The sequence below is a fragment of the Quercus robur genome, chromosome 3 (genome assembly GCF_932294415.1).
Source record: "Quercus robur chromosome 3, dhQueRobu3.1, whole genome shotgun sequence".
In the NCBI taxonomy this organism is placed as follows: Eukaryota; Viridiplantae; Streptophyta; class Magnoliopsida; order Fagales; family Fagaceae; genus Quercus; species Quercus robur.
In genome coordinates this window covers 36,228,121-36,247,795 of record NC_065536.1, presented here as the reverse complement: position 1 = coordinate 36,247,795, position 19,675 = coordinate 36,228,121, and the positions used below count along the sequence as shown (strand labels likewise).

Genomic DNA, 19,675 nt, shown 5'->3' with positions numbered 1-19,675 from the left:
GGAGTTTCCTCGAGTGAAGGCTCACCTTGCTGGGTTAACTTCGGATGAGGTAAGTTCAAGAGTTCTAATTTTCATGTTTGTTCATGCATTTCCCTTAGGATCTTCCTCTTCTAATCATGTGTCATTATAGGTTAACTGGACTCCATGGGCCGGCCAACCCCTTCCTGCTTTTCGAGACTTAGAGCTTACCGCTCTCATTGCTTCGGAGATTACTCGTCCTTTTGAGGGAGCGAGCTTGAGGGTGCAGTGCCAATTGGTGGGTAGAGATGACCCATAGATTCCAATGGACCCTCCTGATTGATGTTAAGTACAACTCGTGGGGGAGTGGCATTCCCTATGTTGGATGGCTTCTTGAGGGGTGGACTATGAGGAGTTCAACATCACTCGCATCATGCCTTCCCTTACTGCTCAGGTATATGTTCAATCTCTTCTTCTTCTCTTCTTTACCTTGTTTGTCATGACTTATTATGGTGGAAAATATGGTAGGAGGAGCCTATTATTGATGAGTCCATTCACCCTCCACATCTCCCTTGGACGGTATATGCTTATGGCCCTAACGGCTTTGCTCGGGAGCTTGCCGTGCCCCGTAATCCTAATGTCATGGGCTATCCTTTCCCTCCCAACACTCGGGCGGTGAGTTCTTTCTCTTTTTGCCAATTTTTTTTTTTTTTTTTTGTGTTTTTTGTCACTAACCATTCTTTCTTTGAATTGCAGCCCACTATCCAGGAGCATGATGAATTGGTATGGCTGGCTGGGAATCTCAAGCTGGAGGTGACTAACTATTCAAGGAGCTTGTACGATCCTGGAGGAGCGGCCCACCTGGGTGGTGGTGATGATGATGATGGTAGTGATGAGGAGGATTCAAAGGCAACTCTTAGCTATTAGTCAAGGAAGAGGCGGCACCATTGATTACCTGTAGTTAAGACATATAGGCATACAATACACAAATTTTTCTTTTTTGCTTTTATGGTTTTTTATTTTATTTCCCTTAGCAAACATTTGGATTTATTTTGAGACAAAGGATTGTACTTAAGAACATCTTTTTACATTTATGCTTTTAATTGGGACTTAGCACTTAATTTACAAGATATATGGTTAATTGTATGTTTCTATATAACTTTGCTTCTTGGATGCTTGAAATCTTGTGCTTGGAATATGTCTTGGATGATCCCTTAGGTTATAGGAACCCTAGGAATGCCTTGAAGTGAAAACTATGCTCAAAACAAGGAAGAATGGGCTTCTGCCAAGCACCATAAGTACATAAGGATGGGTTTGCATACACAACTTTGACTTTATGTACGTAGGGTTGACCCTACATACGTGGGCCATGAATCAGAAAAACCCTAACTGACTTACTTAAGTATAAAAGTAGCCGTTTGAGTCTAAAACCCCCCACCAACATATTTTCAACCCAGGGAGCCCTTTTTAAAGGTCCCCCAATGGCAGAAAACTCTCCATTTGATGTCTCGACTTGGATTAGGAGGCTTGGTCCCAATTTCAAGGATTCCATCACCCCTTATGGTCTTTCTTATGTCATCCCATATCATCAAATTAGAGTGGACGAGCCTCTTCTTCGTGCTGCTGCCAACTATTAGGTTCCTTCTCGGCATGTTTTCTACTTCAATGGAATAGAACTATGTCCCACTATCAAAGAGTTTGGTACCATCATGGATGAACCGGAGATTGATGATCTCATCTTCCTTACCTTGGGCAGGGATCTCCCTTCCTTGATACAAGTTGTGTTGGGCGTCCCTTCCACCACGACAAATAGGTGGTGCTTTTTTCATAAACTCAACCTAATGTTGATTTTTGAGTACTTTTCCAGTTCGAGCCTTCCTATGGGTGAGAGGCCACGTTCATACTTTCTTCATGCATTTTGCCTATGTGCTCTTGCACGGTATTTCTTGGTTCAAAAGTCATTTTATGTGTACCTTTGGATGTGCAAGGTAGTTTAAGGGCTAAAAAGAGGTAACCCAGTGGCCTTGATCTTGGCAGAGACCTTCAATGGTTCGGATTCCTTTCATAGGAAGGAAGCAAGCTTCTTTGCGGGAAGTCCCCTTCTCCTTCAAGTAAAATCCCTAACTTTTACCTAGGTTCTCAACCTAGCGGGATTTCTCTAATTTTGCATGGATTGCCTTTCAGTTTTCAACCCATCGAGGCACCTTATATTGTCTTTATAATTTTTTTTTTCACTCATGCTCTCTTTTCTTTTTTGCTCTTCTTCCTCTCTTCTTTTTTACTCCCTCCTCTTTTTTCTTTTTTCTTTTTTTTTTTCTTTTTTCTTTTTTCTTTCCTTTTTTTCCAGATATAGCTACAAGAAAGGCTTTGCTTGCTTCAACCTCCTACCGTACCTATCAGCACCTACCTCCCTAGGCATCTTAGGGACCGCTGGCTTCATCAAAATGACATGAGCTTCAAGGCGTACATAGTGTGTATGGGTCACCTAAGGGAGACCAACATTTAGTGGGTCGTGGAGTGATGGCACATCTCAAGCATGGTCCACAATTACTGCAAGGACTACTGTGTGACTTTAGTTGGACTTCATTGCTGCTCATACTTCTTTACTTGTCATATCTTAAGGCAATTTGAAGAGCATCAAGGAGCCCCTAATGATGAAGGTGCCTTCCACACTGAGGTGTTTACCAATAGGATCTTAGGTAGGATTAGTGAGGCATGGTCATGCCGAAGGGTAACGAAAGGCATTGTTCCTCCTCAATACATATATACCACTGCAAGATACAAGCAATGGTTGGAGGATGACATGAAGTGGATTCTGAGAGATGAAAAAGCTTACATGAAGACTAGCAAGAAAGTAAGGAGGACTAAGTGACCACCTTGATGGGCCCTATATTTTACTTTTCTACACTTTTATGATTCTCATGTTTTTGTTTTTGAATTTAATAAAGGATTGGAATGTTCCAAATCCCCTATGAAAACAGTCTTATCATCTTTTAATTTGAGCAATGAGAGAATCTCCTTTTTATTATCTTTGCTTATTGTCATTTATTCCCTTTTTTCTTTTCTTTTCTTTTTCCTTTGCCATGTAATTTTTACCCATGACATCCTTTCGGGAATTTTTGCCATGCTCATGGTCTTTCCCCTAATTTTTGCCTAGACTGCCCTTTCGGGTTTTCAATCTAGTGGGGTTTTCTTGCCTTAATTTTTGCCTAAGCCGCCCTTTCAGGTTTTCAACCTAGCAAGCTCTTTTCATTCTTTTTTTTTTAAATGTTGTATTCCTGAAGTCTATCCATGTTAATTGGGTGAAACATCTCTTCCCCATCCAAATCTTTGATCCTTGTAGCACCTCCAGACATGATCTTCTTGATGATAAAAGGCTCAGACCACCTTGGCTTCATCTTTCCCCTTGGGTCAAAAGTCTCATCTCTAAGCACCTTTAGGACCAAGTCCCCTTCTTTAAGGGTCCTTGGTTTCACTTTCTTGTTGAATGCTCTAACAATCCTTTTTTGGTACCCTTGTGCATGATATTGTGCCCTAGCCCTTTTCTCATCTATCAAAGCCAATTGTTCATATCTCATCTTAGCATAATCTTCATCTAGGACCTTGGTTTCCACCAATACCCTCAAAGATTGTATCTCCACCTCAATAGAAAGCACCGCCTCACTATCGTAAACCAAAGAGAAGGAGTTGCCCCATTTGACGTACTAATAGAAGTTCTATAATCCCATAAGGCAAATGAAAGCTTCTTGGCCCAAACTTTGTATGTCACTACCATCTTGGCTAGGATGTTCTTCACATTCTTATTAGCTGCTTCTACGGCCCCATTAGCTTATGGTCGATACGACGAAGACTTATGATGCTCAATGTTGTACAACTCCATAATCCTTCGAACCTCGCCCTCAAAGTGGGAAACATTATCAGAAATGATCTCTTGGGGCATCCTAAACTGGCATATGATGTTGTTTTCTAAGAACCGAGCTACATGTTTAACCTTCAATAAGGAGTAGGAGGCAGCCACCACCCACTTGGTGAAATAGTCAATTGCCACCAAAATGTATTCATGCCCATTTGAAGCCTTAGGAGCTACCCTTCCAATCACATCTATGCCCCAAACCGAGAAAGGCCTTGGAGAAGTCATGGTATACAACTCACTAGGCAGTACATGGTTCAAGTTGGCGTGCATCTGACAATCATGGCAACTCTTCACATAGTCCACACAATTAGTCTCCATTGTATTCTAGTAGTACCCTATCCTTAGGATTTTCTTGGCTAACACCCTAAATTAAAATTAGAGTCCATTAAAAATAAAATTTGATCTAACTTACCATTTAGTAATTATTGTGAAAGTATTATGGACATAGCACTTCTCAAAAATTGCTCAAACAAATACAAATTAGCTCAAATCAAATGTTTAATTGTGATTTTTTAAATTGCGTTTTCAAAAGACATATTTTAAAATCGCTATATTTTTTTTTTCTTCTTAAAAACACATATTTTCAAATAGTTAATATGTTAGTGCTTACTTTAGTTTTTAGCTGATTTTCTTAAATATATGTGATACACTTTGTACACGTAGATGCACTAAAGTAATACCCGAATATTTTATTGAACATGAATAATGTAATCATTGAATGCATAAGTTGAATTTAAGTTGAATATATTGAATGAACTTATAATTTACCCTTTATTCTTTTGCTAGCACAATGAAAAAAATTTCTTATAAGGAAATCACTTGTATTGCAATATTCATTTTTAAGCAAATTTGTATTGACTTGAATACTCTTCTTTCAGATCCTAGACCTTAAGAAAATGTCTCATTTTTTCACCCTAATAGTTAGGATAAAATAAAAAGAGCATATTTACTAAGAGGTTTTTGTCAACCTCTTGGCCATGATTTCCCTAAAAAAGAAATTAGTGGAGTATTGCATCGATTTAATCTTAATTAGTTTAAAGAATACAAAAATTAGTTGGAACATATCATAAAAAAAGGATGATAAGTTTTTTTTTTTTTATTGTTACTTATTTAAGCAAGGTGTTAATAATTGAATTAGAGATTAATAGTATAATAATTGCTTTATTGTGTGCATTGAAAAAAATGTATATAGCTTGTAAAAGAAAATTATCATACAACTATTTCGAAATTTGAAAACTTGTAAAAGAAAATTTTAAAACTTTATATATTTGCGTATTTTTTTAATTTTATTTTGATTTCAATATATTCAAGTTTTATTTTTGATATTTTTTGTTTAATTTAAGTTTGTTAATGACCACATTTATAAATATGTAAGATTATAGTGACAAATACAATGAAGAACATCTTATGGAATAGAATAGAAGTGTCCCAAATTTGTTAAAAATGTAATCTCCCTGGTTACACAATATTGTCTTCTTTAGCAGCATCTAAGATCGAGAATCCGGCAAGGTTTTGGAAGAGAGGAAATGGGTGAAGAGAGAAAGTGATTGATGAGGAGCAAAGACTGGGACCTGATGCCCTGCGCCTCTCACTGTGGCTAATGTTAGGCCCCCCTCGTACGTCTGCACCCAACCTGCAACTTGAGTTTTGTGAAACCATGCTCTCCATTCTTCCTTTATTTTTAACCCCAGCTTGTTTACGCTGAACCTTGTTGATGTCACCGGCACCCTCCCATCCGTGTCACCGCTGTATCATTTTCATCGTCATCATTATTCTCATTATGAATTCTAATGTTTATTGTTGTTTTTGTGTAGAAACAATCTCTAAGTCATACCCAATATTTATGAACTAAAACATAAAAGATGATAGTTAATTCGTGATATAATATTAATATAGTATGGTTTATGATCATGTTAGCTAATACATTTTTTTTATTATCATTGTTATTATGGAAAAGTTAATGAATGTACTAAAGGTATTAATTTAAAAAATATTTTTAGAAACTTATTATAAAAAAAGAAGGAAGTATCTGATCTTTTTTTTTACTCTTTTTTTCTTTTTATAGCTTTCTACATTTCCTTTTTTTTTTTTTTTTTTTTTTTTTTTTTGATGTGAATACTACACTTTTATTAAACTTCATACCAATAAAGATACATCATGGATTAAAGCTTCCTCAAGAAAGCAAGGACTAGCTTTCATCCAAGTTTTATAGTCAACAATGCCTAAAGCGTGTTTTGCTAACAAATGAACTGGACTATTACATTTCCTTTTAAAATAATATCAAAACTTTTCTAAAATTTTTTATTATCAAATGCGCTAAGAATATCCATTAGCCTGACCCTATTATTGATATATTATAATCGGTGATAAGTCAAAATTCATAAGTATTTTTTAAGGGGACAAGCAAATTAACTATGTCAAAAAAAAAAAAAAAATGATATCCAAAAGACAACCTAAAATAATAAAAGGAAACTATATGAAAGGAGAATATCATTATCAATGGATGCATGCAATTCGGCATCATGTTCCAAGAGCTAATATCAATTTTAGTATATTAAGCAGTAACGTTTTTAGGGTGACCAGAAACTAAAATTTCAACATTCATTGTAGATAATTTTCTATTGACTTACGGATTCAAATAATTTATAGTTCTTTTCAAAGGTAGAGAAATAAGAACCAACTATTTTTAGAAAAATTAAACAAAGTAACAATTTGACACAAAATAATATTCGTTTTCTTGAATTTATATAAAAATTTGCCTAACAAAATTGAAAATTGCAATTAGAATGACTGCCTAGAAAATTAAAGATAATATTAAATCTAAGGGAAAACATGTTTTGTTGTTTATGACTAATGGGGAGGAGAATTCAACATTTAGTTTTCCTAATGAAAGAGAGTTGGCAATGCTTTTGAGCTTTTGGTTATATGTATTAACCATTTTTTAAAATAAATATGATAGTGACAATAGAAAATGGGGGTATTCTTTTCTGTTAAAAATATTATGAGATGCTAATAGAGTTATAAAACTCTTAGTCATTAGGGTTAATTTTATTGTTGAGAGAGAGAGATCATGCAGAACATATGGACTAAGAGCATATTAAATTAAAGTATGATAGTTATTGGTATTCTACGGTTGATAAGCATCTAAAAACAATGTTATGAACATTTTGATTTAATTCTTGAAAGTTGTACAGAGGCATTTTTATTATATATAGACAAGGTCTGAAGAATAGGCATGGGCTGAAATTGAAGGGAGTACCTGTAAATCCAAATGCGCAGTCCCGCATTTAAAAGCTTCCGAATTATGGGCAGCACTGTGTCTGCTGAGTCATTCCATCCGTTGATAACATCACTGAATTTGACGAACCATAAGCTCAAAATATGAGGATCTTATCAACCTAATCTAGCTACCTAGCAATTAATATGCAGAAAATTGTAAAGACTCATTCATAACTCATCAAATTATATATATATATATATATATATAAAATGTTGGACATTCCTGGTATGTACACATCTTAATTAGTTGTCTGTTCCCTGCTTATTCTTGCCAAAATATCTAATGTTGTTAACACAAAAACTTGCTTATCTACACTACGGGCATGGTTAGCTACAGCTAACCGTTCCATTAATTGTTTTCGTAAAAATCTACTAACACAAAAATCTGGCACCCGTTGATATAGCAGATTGTTAATGCTAAATAAAAAAGTAAAATCAATAATAAATTTAAATGAGAATCCGTCAAGCAAGCTTAGGGCAAATGCAGAAGCAGCTCACATCATAAAATTGCATGAGCTAGAATTCGAACTTTTGAGCAAATGAAGCTTCCGAGAGTTTTCTTTGGTTGAGCCACACTCGCTGGTGGTCAAATGACGGGAGTCAGAGGGTAAAAGAGTGATGGAAATGAAAAAGAAATGTCAAGAATTTCACTGCAACGTTTCATTGATTATGTTTTGGCAGGGGAAGCAGGATGAAACTTGAAAGCTCTAGTTCAATGATTTGACACATGCTCCGAGTAATTTGCTTAAAAGTTCTAGGATTTTCTGCTAAACTTAATCTCCCAGAAATACCCAACAGCCAAATGAATTAATATATACATTTCTGATATGGTACGTCGTTTTCATAATTTTTTTTTTTTTTAAATGACATAGTACGTTGTAATTTTGGAATCTTAGACATTTAAGTCTTGACTACACATTTGTTCAAAACAGCTGGCTTTGTAGTATATCACAAACACACATTGGATTGGCAAAATTTGGATGTAAAATTCGCGTCATGTATGGGTGTATAATACAAACACAAATTTGTGGTCTTTGGGTGATTGAAATTGCCAGTCAACCGGACAATAATTTCCAGTTGACCACAAAATAGAGGTACTTTACAGTAAAATGTTTTATACTTTTATTTGTAGTTATAACATTTTAAGCCTCATCCAAAACTCATTAACCCAATCACCACTCTTATTGATGTCATCGGTTTACAGTCAGCACCACTAGTCACAATTTTTTTTTTTTTTTTTATCTATACTTTTCTTTTTTATTATATATGTGTCTAGGAAAAGAGAAAATGTGGCAAAAGTAGTAGCAACGTAACCAAACAGTCAAAAATGTTTTTCGGAGCATTTTCGCAACCAAACACTTAAAAGTATTTATTTTCTTAAAATATAAAAAATTTCATATTTTTTTTAAATTGTTGAGATGAGATGTTAGAACTTATAATTGATTTGCACTAAATATATGATAAGTCTAGTAAAAGATGTATTTCATACCTACATATATATATATATATATATATATATGGGGGTTGGGTTCAAATTATATTTGGTGTAATTCTAAGTAATATTACATCACTTAATAATTTGTTATAGAATTTATATTTTGAAAATCCCACCGTTGAATTACATATTCTATATGTTCTTAACAATCATGTCAATTTTCATGTCAATTGGATGTTATTTACCATTTGATCCATAAACTCATCTTTAATACATTATTTTAAACTACAAAAAATTGAATTTAAAAAATTGATTGATAATTAATCTTTAATCACCTTGAAATTTTGCAAGTATTGAGAATATACGAAGAAAATGGAATCTAACGGTAGATTTGTCAAAATTTGCATCAAATTAAAAAAAATATTGGGTAGCATAAGATTGCTTAAAATTATACTTATACATTATTTTAAACTACAAAAATTTGAATTTAAAAAATTGATTGATGATTAATCTTTAATTACCTTAAAATTTTGCAAGCATTGAGAATATGCAAAGATAATGAAATTTAACGGTAGATTTGACAAAATTTGCATCCAATTAAAAAATATTGAGTAGTATAACATTGTTTAGAGTTATATCAGGTGTAACTTGAACCCAATTTTTTATATATATATATATATTGTTGTGTGTTTGGAACAATTAAGTGTGAAAAAAAAAATCGATGTTAGTTTATTTTTATATATAAAATAAATAAATAAAGATTATTTGCAACAAAAACTATGATAAAAAAAATAAATAAATAAAAAAAGTAAAAAACGAAAAATAAATAAGTAAAAGCCAAATGCACCGTTACTAACATTTCTGTACTACTGTACTTTTACCTGCATGTGGTATAAGGGTAGGGCAATTTAGTAACGTTGGCATGTAGCGCCCTCTGGACATCCTCTCTGTTGAAATAGTTCTCCACGTAATCCTCTGTACATGGATCATAGCCTGACGGTAGCTTATGCCAGAGGTTCTGAATTCGAGAAAAACAAAAACAAAAGCTTCTTTCAACAACAATTATTAATGGAAGCAAGATTGACGGGTGGGAAAGTAAGTGCATAATAAATAATGAGAATATGAAAAGTAGAAAGGTATAAAAAATTTTATTTTCTCCTTTTCTTGTTTTTGGTTGGAGGTGAAAAGGTAAAAAGATGGAAAAAAATAAATTTAAATAAATTTATTTATATATTCTTATTAAAAAATAATGTCTAATTAAAACAAAAGAAAAAGTAACAAATAAAAAAAAATCACACAAAAATATTAAAAAAATAAAAATCATATCAAAAAAAAAATCACGTCTAGCCAAAAAAAAAAACCTATCACGCCTAGACCCTAGGAAAAAAAAAAAGCAACGTTATTGCCCAAATATTAAAATAAAATAAAATAAAAGGCACGCTGCAGAAAGTAAAAAAAAAAAAAAAAAAAAAAAAGGGTGGGGCAACATTACTGCCAAGGGGAGAAGGAAAAAAAAATAAATAAATAAAGGCAACTTGAAGAAGCATATAACGTGCACATCTACTTGGGTATTTGTGAATTAAGAAAAAATTCATTTTTACTTAGTTTTCTTTCTATTTTAAGGAGAAAACATTTTTGTGAATCCAGAGAGAAAACACCTAGACTTTACTATTTATTTTATTTCTTTCCTACTCAACCAAACACACTCTAAAAAAATTTTTATTCCCAATTTTTTTCCAAAATTTTTCATCTATCCTGTTTAACCTCCAAACAAACACACCCTAAGTGTGGGTAAGTCTTAATCACCAACTTCTCAGATTAATGAAAAACTAGTGCTATCAATTTTTTTTTTCACAATTTCTTACCACAATGTAGCAAAGTATGATTGATATAGAAAAAACAATATGTCCATATATAACTGATGATTAATTACGTACTTATAGCCTGTCATATTATGAAATAATTTATGATTTTAAAACTACTCTAGATTAATTTCAAACCACTAGCTAGGAGTATAGTACATAAACTTAATGCACCTCCAAAACAGATCAGATATGAAATTGCTACATCATGCATAGTAATCTTAGAATGACACTCTTTGTCACATTATTTTTTGCAATTATCTTATATGATAGGTTATAACGGATTATTTGTTACTTTTACATTAATTCACTACTTTTTTTCAACGATTTTATTACGTCAAAATTGTAACAAAGTTGTGGCACAAAATGATGTATTCCTAATTTTTTTTTTTCACATCCATCATGTTTTTCACTATTTTTGTGTGATATATTTCCTTTGGTTTTAGTACTTTTTTTTTTTTTTTTTTGCAGCGCCAATAAATAAATGAAAATTAGTTGCCATTTTTTAGTTATCATATATGGAGAGATTTCGATTCAGTGATATTCTATCAAAATAGTTTATAAATTTTCAGCTATTGATATCCTAAAAATGAGATTAAAATGAAATTCTAATCTTTCCTCTAACTAATAGATTATATATTTTTTGAACAAACAAATCATTCCCTTGTGATCTGACCTAATCATAATTTGGTCTTACAAATTTTTTAAATTGTTGTATTTTTAACTCCTAATATTTGGAAAAAAAAAAAAATCAATAAGGATATTTTGAATTCAGCCATAAAAAATTAATTCTAGTTCAAGCTTTAGGGTCACATATAATAATTGAAACTTTGTGGACTAATAAGTTGTGATTCATGGGACCAAAGCATAAGAAAGTAAAATGCAATTTGTTTATACCTGTTTTGTCTCACGCGTTTATATATAGCGGAAGAAGAAAGAAAGAAAGAAGGGCTTACATGTTGAGTGATCAAACGGGGAGCAACAACGAGCTTGGGGGAGGTTCTACTTAGGGAAGTGAGGCAAATGGGTGCGTAAATGTTGTAAATATCAATGGCAGAATATGCTTCTAAGAAACCCCTGATATGATTACCACAATTCCTTGTTTGGTTATCACTCCTGAAATCGCACTCCTTCACTATATCATTGTACAGTTTGTCCGAGATGATTGCATGACTCCATGCATATTCAAACATGCCACTTAAATCTGTTGCATCATTGATCACAGCATTCCCAATCTGGTTTTTTCTTATTGGAAAAACAAGGACATGTAAATATTAAAAAAAAAAAAAAAAAAAAAAAAGCCTTAATTTGATTGGAATATAAATAATTAGCAAAGTAAGATATATATATATATATATATATATATAGGGCTTACCATGAACCCTTTTAGATTTATGTACAAGTTCTTGCTGGCCCCTTTGTTTCTTTCATAAATGAGATTCGCAAGCTGGGGAACATAATGACCTTGAGAGAGAGAGAAGATACAATCAAGTAAGAAAAATGTAAAACCTTAAGAGAGAGATATTTATATATATATATATATATAGATAGATAGATAGATAAATAAGAAGAGGTTATTTTTGTGAAGAAAATGATACCAGCGTAGCTCTCTCCAGCAAGATAGAAGTCATTGGATTTAAAGTTGGGAAACCTTTTGAACCATCCAATCAAGAAGGCATGTGAATCGTCGGCTGTTACTCGATCACCAAGCATATGCAAATCTTTTGATTTGTTTGTATAGGAAAACCCCACACCAACAGGTGCCTCCAGGAATAATATATTTGCAACTGATTATTTTAGCCAACATCAAATAAACTTGAAACATAATAATAATAATAATAATAATAAAGGGGAAGAAAAAAAATTTGTTACATAAAAATCAAATTAGAATAGATAATAATTATATCAATGACAATGATGATGCATTGGCCAATGGTAGCTAGCTAGATCATTGTTGTGAACTTAAAAAAAATTAAAAAAAGAAAAAGAAAAAGAATAAGAAGAAGAAGCTAATTATTGAATTACCCTTATTCCAAGAAAATTTGTTAAGATTGAGCTTGATTCCGTTTAGTTGGACAAGAAATGGGCCGAGTTCTTGTGCAGCTCCATACGCAATGGATGAGCAGCCAGGTCCTGAGAATACACAACACTACTACTATTATTCTTTTTTTTTTTTTTTTTTTTTCTTTCCCAAAATTCATTGCGTACGTGGCAGAAGATTTGAAATATAAATTTCAAAACAAATAAAAGACAAAGAATAAGGAAATTGGCAATATAGTTGAAAATTTCCTTAAAGTTTATCACTTTCAAAAATCTGTTAATAACAAATGAAACAATTTTTTTTTTTTTTTTTCTTTTTGGTTGCACTGATCCAAAACATTTCATAAATATCCCACCCCCACCCTCCCCAAACTCGAAATGAAATCGCAGTGTTTTTCTATGCACTTAAGACATGGAGAGGTAGCATTTGACTCAACTCTTCAAGTGATAATAACCAATGAAACTTGATGGATAGTTCAAATGTACAAAATCAAAACTGAAAGTCATTAAAAAGATGATAATTGAAGTTATTTATGTTCTTCTCCAAACAAAAAAAAAAAAAACTCATTTATACTCTCTTTTTATTATAATTATTGAAATTCGTTGGACTACAATATTATTAGGCTCAAGTCCTATTGTCAGGTCCATTGTACTTTATGTATTGTATGATTGTAGTGTGTACTCAGATGGAAAATTGTGTTGCATTTAAATGTAATCTATTGGATAACCATATTGGAAAGTAACAAAAACAAATAAAAAAATATTTTTTTAATTAAATAATCTTAAAAGCAGATCAATTAGGCTTCATTTATGAGTTCATAAGATAATGGAAATGAATGGAATTGAATGAATTTTTTTTTTTTTTTTTTTTTTTTTTTTTTTTTTTTTAGAAGAGAATGAAATGTATTTAAGCAAAAGAAAGTAATAGAAAAAAGTATAATAGAATTAAGTAACCTTGATCGGATATTTTAAAATAAATGAATGAAAATGAATAGAATGTAAGTAATCTTGTTTGGGAGTAACATAGAAGGAATGAAATGAAATAGAATGGAATATTTTATGACAATATTATTATTAGACCCCTATTTTAAAATAAGGAGTTGAGTATATAGGGGTATTTTAGGAGTTTTAGTAAAAAAATTCATTAATTCTAATTCAATTCCCTCCCATTTCTCCTAATTTTTGGGGTAATAAAAATTTGAGGTTTTAAGATAATAGAAATGAATGAGTGTTCATTTATACTCATTCTATTCTCTCTCACTTAAACTCCTAAATAAGGGAATAAATTTTCCATTTCCTCCATTAAAATGGCTAAACAAGGAAAGAGAACAATATTCTAAAATTAGTTTTTTCATTTCATTCTATTCATTTATACGGAACGAGAGCTTATAATAAAAACTCAAATTTTAATTACTCCCTCCAAAATACTCATTAGCCAGATTCTAAAATAATATATAACCGTCATATAATAAAAGAGAATAATTTTTATTACACCAAAAAAAAAAAAAAAAAAGTATAAGCAGATTACGTGACTGTTTGGATCCTGTTGAAAAAGTCAGCACGTCTGCATCTGGCATTTCCCTTTTTCTTTTTCTTTTTTCTCTTTCTTTTTTTGATGCACGCGTTTTTGGGTAGGAGAAAAAGTTATTGTTTATGCACACAAGTTACTGTTATGTACTATTCATGAGACCTACAATCACTTTATTCAAAAAAAATATTAAAAATGAGACCCATAATACTGTTCACACATTTAAAAATTATTTTACTACTATATTTTCAATTTTTAATTTTTAATTTTTAACAATATAAACTGTATCCAAATGAACCCTACATGCAACAAGTTAAATTCATAAATTAAATAATAAACACAAATTAGAAAAGAGCGATGAAAAGAGGAGGAAGTCCCAGCTGCACAAGTTATTGATGGGCCAGGGCTGGCAGTAAAAAGGGTTTATGCCAATTGCCATGCGCGCAGCTTTGAACAAGAAAGGGAAAAGACTAAAAAGACAAAAAGCGTGGTTGGGTTGTTGGGTGATTGGGTTTGGGTTTAAGAAATTTTATATAAATAAAAATAAATAAATAAAAAGTAAGCCTCAGAGGGACAAAGCTTGACAGTCACAGACTCACTCACACACGGCGACAAAAGCAACAACAGCGTGGGTATTAGGATATCGATATGTCATATCATTTCATATTTTATTATTAGACAAAATGTAGTGCTTGACAGCCTATAAACTCTTGTGCTATCAATTGCTTGATCCAACCTCAATTTTTCCATCATTGTATTTTTTTTTCCTTTTCTTTTTGAGAGAATCCATCATTGTATTGACCATGTGTTATTATTTAGAAACGTTTATGAAATGAAATATAAACTATTGTTTAGAAAATATATGGAAGTATCACTTTTGGTCCAACAATCACTTGGACCAAAACAATGTCTTATTTAAATTACTTTCAAAAAAAAAAAAAAATTACTTGTAAAAGTATGAAAAATAAAGCAAAAAATGTACCCAAAAAAAAAAAAAAAGCCTGTCTAAAACAGCATGTACATTGCTCTAATGTTCTCAAAGTGTTGTTGTAACTTTGGATTATTGGTTATAAATCTCTTATTAGCGTACATTAAAAAATGTGGCAAAAATTCTTTAATAAACATGAGAGAGAGAGAGAGAGAGAGAGAGAGAGAGAGAGAGAGAGAGAGACCTCCATTGAGCCAAAGGACTAATGGCTTGTGAGAAGGTGCTTCCTGGGCTTCAAAGAACCAGTAAAAGAGTGCCTTTTGATGCTGGGGTTGGAGTTTGACATAGCCCGCGTAGTGTCTAAAAGTCACGGCTGGTTGTCCTGGCAAGTTTGTCACTCTGTCAGCCTCTTTCTCCGCTTCTTCGCCATGAATTTCTCCGGTGGAGACCACTAGAAGAGTGGAGACTAGACAACAGAGTAGCAAGTTCCAGACAACGGCCATTGGAGATTGCAACATAATATAATAACAAAACACCCTCTTAGTAGTTAGTACTGTTACTATGTGAGTGTGAAGTGAGACCCAGACCCCAATAATGAACGTACTGAAACCGTTTGTATATATAAAAGAGTTGGGGAATGGTTTATGCCAATTGAACGTGAAAGGGAAAAAAGAGAGTAAAAAGACAAAAAGCTTGGTTAGGTTGTCGGGTTTGGGTTTGAGAAATTTAATAAATAAATAAATAATCAAAGGGACAAGTTTGACCGTCACAGACTCAAACACAAAAAGCGACAAAAGTGTCTTTACTTTTGTCCTGCCCTCTTTTCCATTTTGCTTTACATGAGTTTTAAAAACTCTATAAAAGTGGTGGGATGAAAATAGGACAAAATTTAACACAGAAGAGTAGCCCACGACATGGCATGTGCGTGCTCACACACACTTTTCTTTCTTTCACCTGTATTTTTTACCTTGATGAAATGATGTTAATACTTTCTTCTTGAAATAAACTGGGTGTTAGTGGCTAACAAAGGGTGCACAACATAATCATATTTATTGTTGAACAATGAACTGGAAAATTTTGAGTAGCTCTTATTTTAAAATGACATTTTGTTGGAGCATCCAGATGCAACTGCATACAGACATAGGATCTTAGATTTGTGATTTGGGCTTGATTTCTGGTAATGAATGTCAAAATGATAGGTCAAGTTGTTTGGACATAAAATTGGAGATCAACAATGGTTTCCTTTAGATAGGGATTGATGATATTTAGGGATATGCAATATACATCTGCAGAGTTCAAAAATATTATCCTAGGAAAAACAAAATTCTGCTACTTCATAGTCGTTGGCATGTTCTCAAAAAGTTCAGAAAACCATCAAGGAAGAGATACAAGTATTGGAGGAGAAGCCATGCATAGTCAAAAGACATAAAACATAGGTGAGTATTGGGGAGGAGTTGGGAAGCTTATTAGTTGGTATAAACCCAGAAGGAAAAATGTTATTGACCTTACTTTCTAATTTAGTGTTTAAGGAGTGAATTACTTAGGCACTCTGCACTTGTAAAAAAGATCCAAAGCTCTATGCAGTCAGTCCTAATGCTCTCTAAACGCTATACAGGATTTACTAAAAAATAAACTTAGTATGCAACTTTCCAACATAATTTTTTTTATAATGTAAGTCGGTATATATTTTATTCAAAATGAGAAATTAGAGAATATACAACAGGTGGTTAAGGGTGTTAATTCATGTTAGTAGATCATGTTTATGTTAAGTTATGGTATGGGTATTGTAGATACCGTATTTTGTCCGCCTTCAATTTGCATGCAGGGCCCTCAAAATTCCAAAAATACCAATTCTCCACCATGGGATCGCAGAAACATCTAGATTGACACAGCACAACCTGTTTGAGCATCGGATCACTTAAAAGTGTCATTTTAGGTCAAAATGACCAGAATGCTCCTAGTCAACCCTAGGTTGACCGAAAGTCAAAGTTGATCAAAATCACTCCAAAACCACTTTTTTCATGTTTTTACATCAAATCCGAGCTATTTGGAGATTTTTGTCACATTTAACCAGCTTTGACCAAGTTTCACCTGGAATTGACTCACGAGGGCCCTAGAAACACTAATTTTGATCCAACCATTAGAACGGGATGAAACTAATGCCACTTTGAAGATTATTAAATTTCCTTTCCAACGACTATTCATGAGTCGAAATTGGAGTTAAAAAAGTTGAGATATCTTGAAAACCAGGTCGGGCGTATCAACTCGATTCCCGAGGCAATAACTTTTGATCCGACCATTGGAATTTTATTTTTTTTAAGGTATGTTTGGTAGACTATTGTGGGGCCAGAGAATTCGTGGCCCAGGCCCACTCTACATTAGGGCCCAAGGCTTAAGCCGAGGAGAGCTATTGCCGAGGACGCATAATGAAAGCCCAAAAAAGGGACAAGGATATGGCCGAGGACGATCTTATGCCCAACACCTCACAAAACGCCTGAAGAAAAGGACAAACTCAGTACAGGGGCAGGACAAGGGAGAAAGCTGCCAACATCGTAATACAGAATCCTGCATCTGACAGGCCCATACTCCAGACCATGCTATTTAACTTTTCCAACGACCCCCAACCGCTCGAGGTATGGATTGACAGGACAGGTCTGCACCCCAGAAAGTAAAACTTACACGTGGACACTAAAAGGGGAAATGAACACTAGTATAAAAGGAAAAGAAAGCGAAGGAGAAAGGGATCCCCGGGGAAGGAGTAAAAAATCCTACAAAAGGGGGAGTAGGAGGGATACTGTGCTCCTCGAACGCAATCCGAGGACTTAAATCCTACAACCCATACCAATGGAATGCTTTGCTAGTCAAGCCAAGTCCTCCCATGTAAAAGCTTCCATAAAAATTACGGCTAAACTGCTGACCTGTGACCAAGGTCTTGCCTTTCAAGCTCACTCTCTACAAATTACATTGCTAGGGCCCTTTACTCACGAGCCCAATGTCTTTCTTGGGTCGTTAAATAACCGTGTCCCTACAACTATAATAGGCACCGTAATGTAATAATTATTCATATGTTTTAGCTATTTAGTAGTTTGGTTATGTTTTTATTACAGGGAATAGACATTCCTTATGAATAGCTATTCTTTAAAATGTGAAATAACTATTCATCTCTAAAAGGGATGTAATAGTTATTCCTTAGTAGGTGTATTAATTTATACAATTAATATATTTCTAAATAAAAAAATTTTCCATATGAATGGAACAATTATGAAAATAAAAAATCATAAAAAATAACTAATCTCTCTTTCAAATTTAAAAAATGTTATTTTTTAGGAAATATAATTATATGAGTAAGATATTTCCTAAAATATATCTTAAGTTTGATTTAAAATGCTTGCATTCCATTGTCTTTAAGATTCTATTATTATGTTGTCACCAAACAAATGAATAGTAATAAGCATTACATTATAGTTTTTGTATTCCTTGTAATATCTATTCCTATTCCTATGTAATTATCGTTGCAGTCTACCAAACGTGCCCTTAGTTTTCGGAAAAAAGACATCCATACCTTTCCAGGGACACTAAGATCAGCTTAATCGGAGTCCAAGAAGGCATTCGAATTTGAACTGGGGAAAAGGACAAGATTGCTAACATTAGCAACCAGCCTGTGCACCCTAAAGGGCCATCAGAGCTAGCTGGTAGGCCTTAAGGGGCAACTGGAAGCCGAAGAGTTAGAAAATCACCATAAATACCCCCTAACCCCCATAAATAAATAAATAAAATGAAAATTTAGGTTTCCTTGGAGCTTTTCTGGGTAGATTCTCTCTAAAAACACATACAAAAATCTTTGATTTCTTGCTTTTCTCCAATAATCAAGAGGTAGTGTTCTTGCTCTCATCTTCCTCTCCTTGGTTTTAGAACCTTGGATTTGAGGTTTAGGGGTGTAGATGTAGCTTTCTAGCTACTATCTACACCCATTTAATATCCTAGCATTTTTTTTTCCTTGCTTTATCTTGCTTCCTAGTATGTTTTATAGCTTTCTTAGTATGTCTACTTGCTTTACAACAAGTTTTATTGCTTTGATGACGTTGGCCTAGCCTTCTTGGGCTAAAATATGTCAAATACCTTGCTTGTGCTTAGATCTATATGTTTAGCTGCTATTTACCTTTTTTTGCTTGGATCTATATGCTTATGGGCTTCTTGCCATCTTTGTGTGTTTGGATCTACATGTTTGTGCTTAAAAAAAAAAAATGGATGCTATGCGTTGCCTTTATAGCTTTATATCTTGCCTTTGCCTTTTTCTTGCACTTTGTCTTTTGGGTAGGGTGTAGATCTAGATCTTGTGGTCTAGGCCTACATCCATAAACCCATTTTTCAATAAAGGGTTTAGATAAGTTCTTTTATGCATATTTGTGCTTTGTTTGCCCTTTTCCATGTGTTTATGTTTGGATCCATGCTTGTATGCTTAGAATTTGTTTCTTGCATCCTTGCCGTACTTCACATGTATTTTTTCCCTTTGTGGGTTTTTGTGGGCGCAAAGGAGAATATGCCCCGGTCGAATGGACAATGGTGGAGAAAAGTGGAGTTGTCACTTAGATTAGGTCTATGAACCACATTGGGTCTTTTGGGCCAATCACTTACATACATGGATCCACATACTAGATTATGGGTCCGGAGTTTGGGTACAGCTTGGAGAGGTGTTACGCACCCAAGACCACCTGGCTTGTAGGCCGGCCTC

General features: G+C 33.4%; 1 protein-coding gene across 1 annotated transcript; it reads right to left on the bottom strand.

The window, feature by feature from the left end:
- Window positions 1–5,265: 5,265 nt before the first annotated feature.
- On the bottom strand, window positions 5,266–15,574 carry LOC126717939 (serine carboxypeptidase-like 35). The gene is made up of 8 exons (XM_050419940.1): window positions 15,188–15,574; window positions 12,473–12,580; window positions 12,046–12,234; window positions 11,823–11,911; window positions 11,404–11,682; window positions 9,467–9,603; window positions 7,131–7,223; window positions 5,266–5,617 (listed from the first exon to the last, which is right to left on the bottom strand). Exons 1-8 carry the CDS (start codon window positions 15,459–15,461, stop codon window positions 5,359–5,361), a joined length of 1,428 nt encoding a protein of 475 aa, XP_050275897.1. The 5' UTR covers window positions 15,462–15,574; the 3' UTR covers window positions 5,266–5,358.
- Between the last annotated feature and the right edge of the window lie 4,101 nt (window positions 15,575–19,675).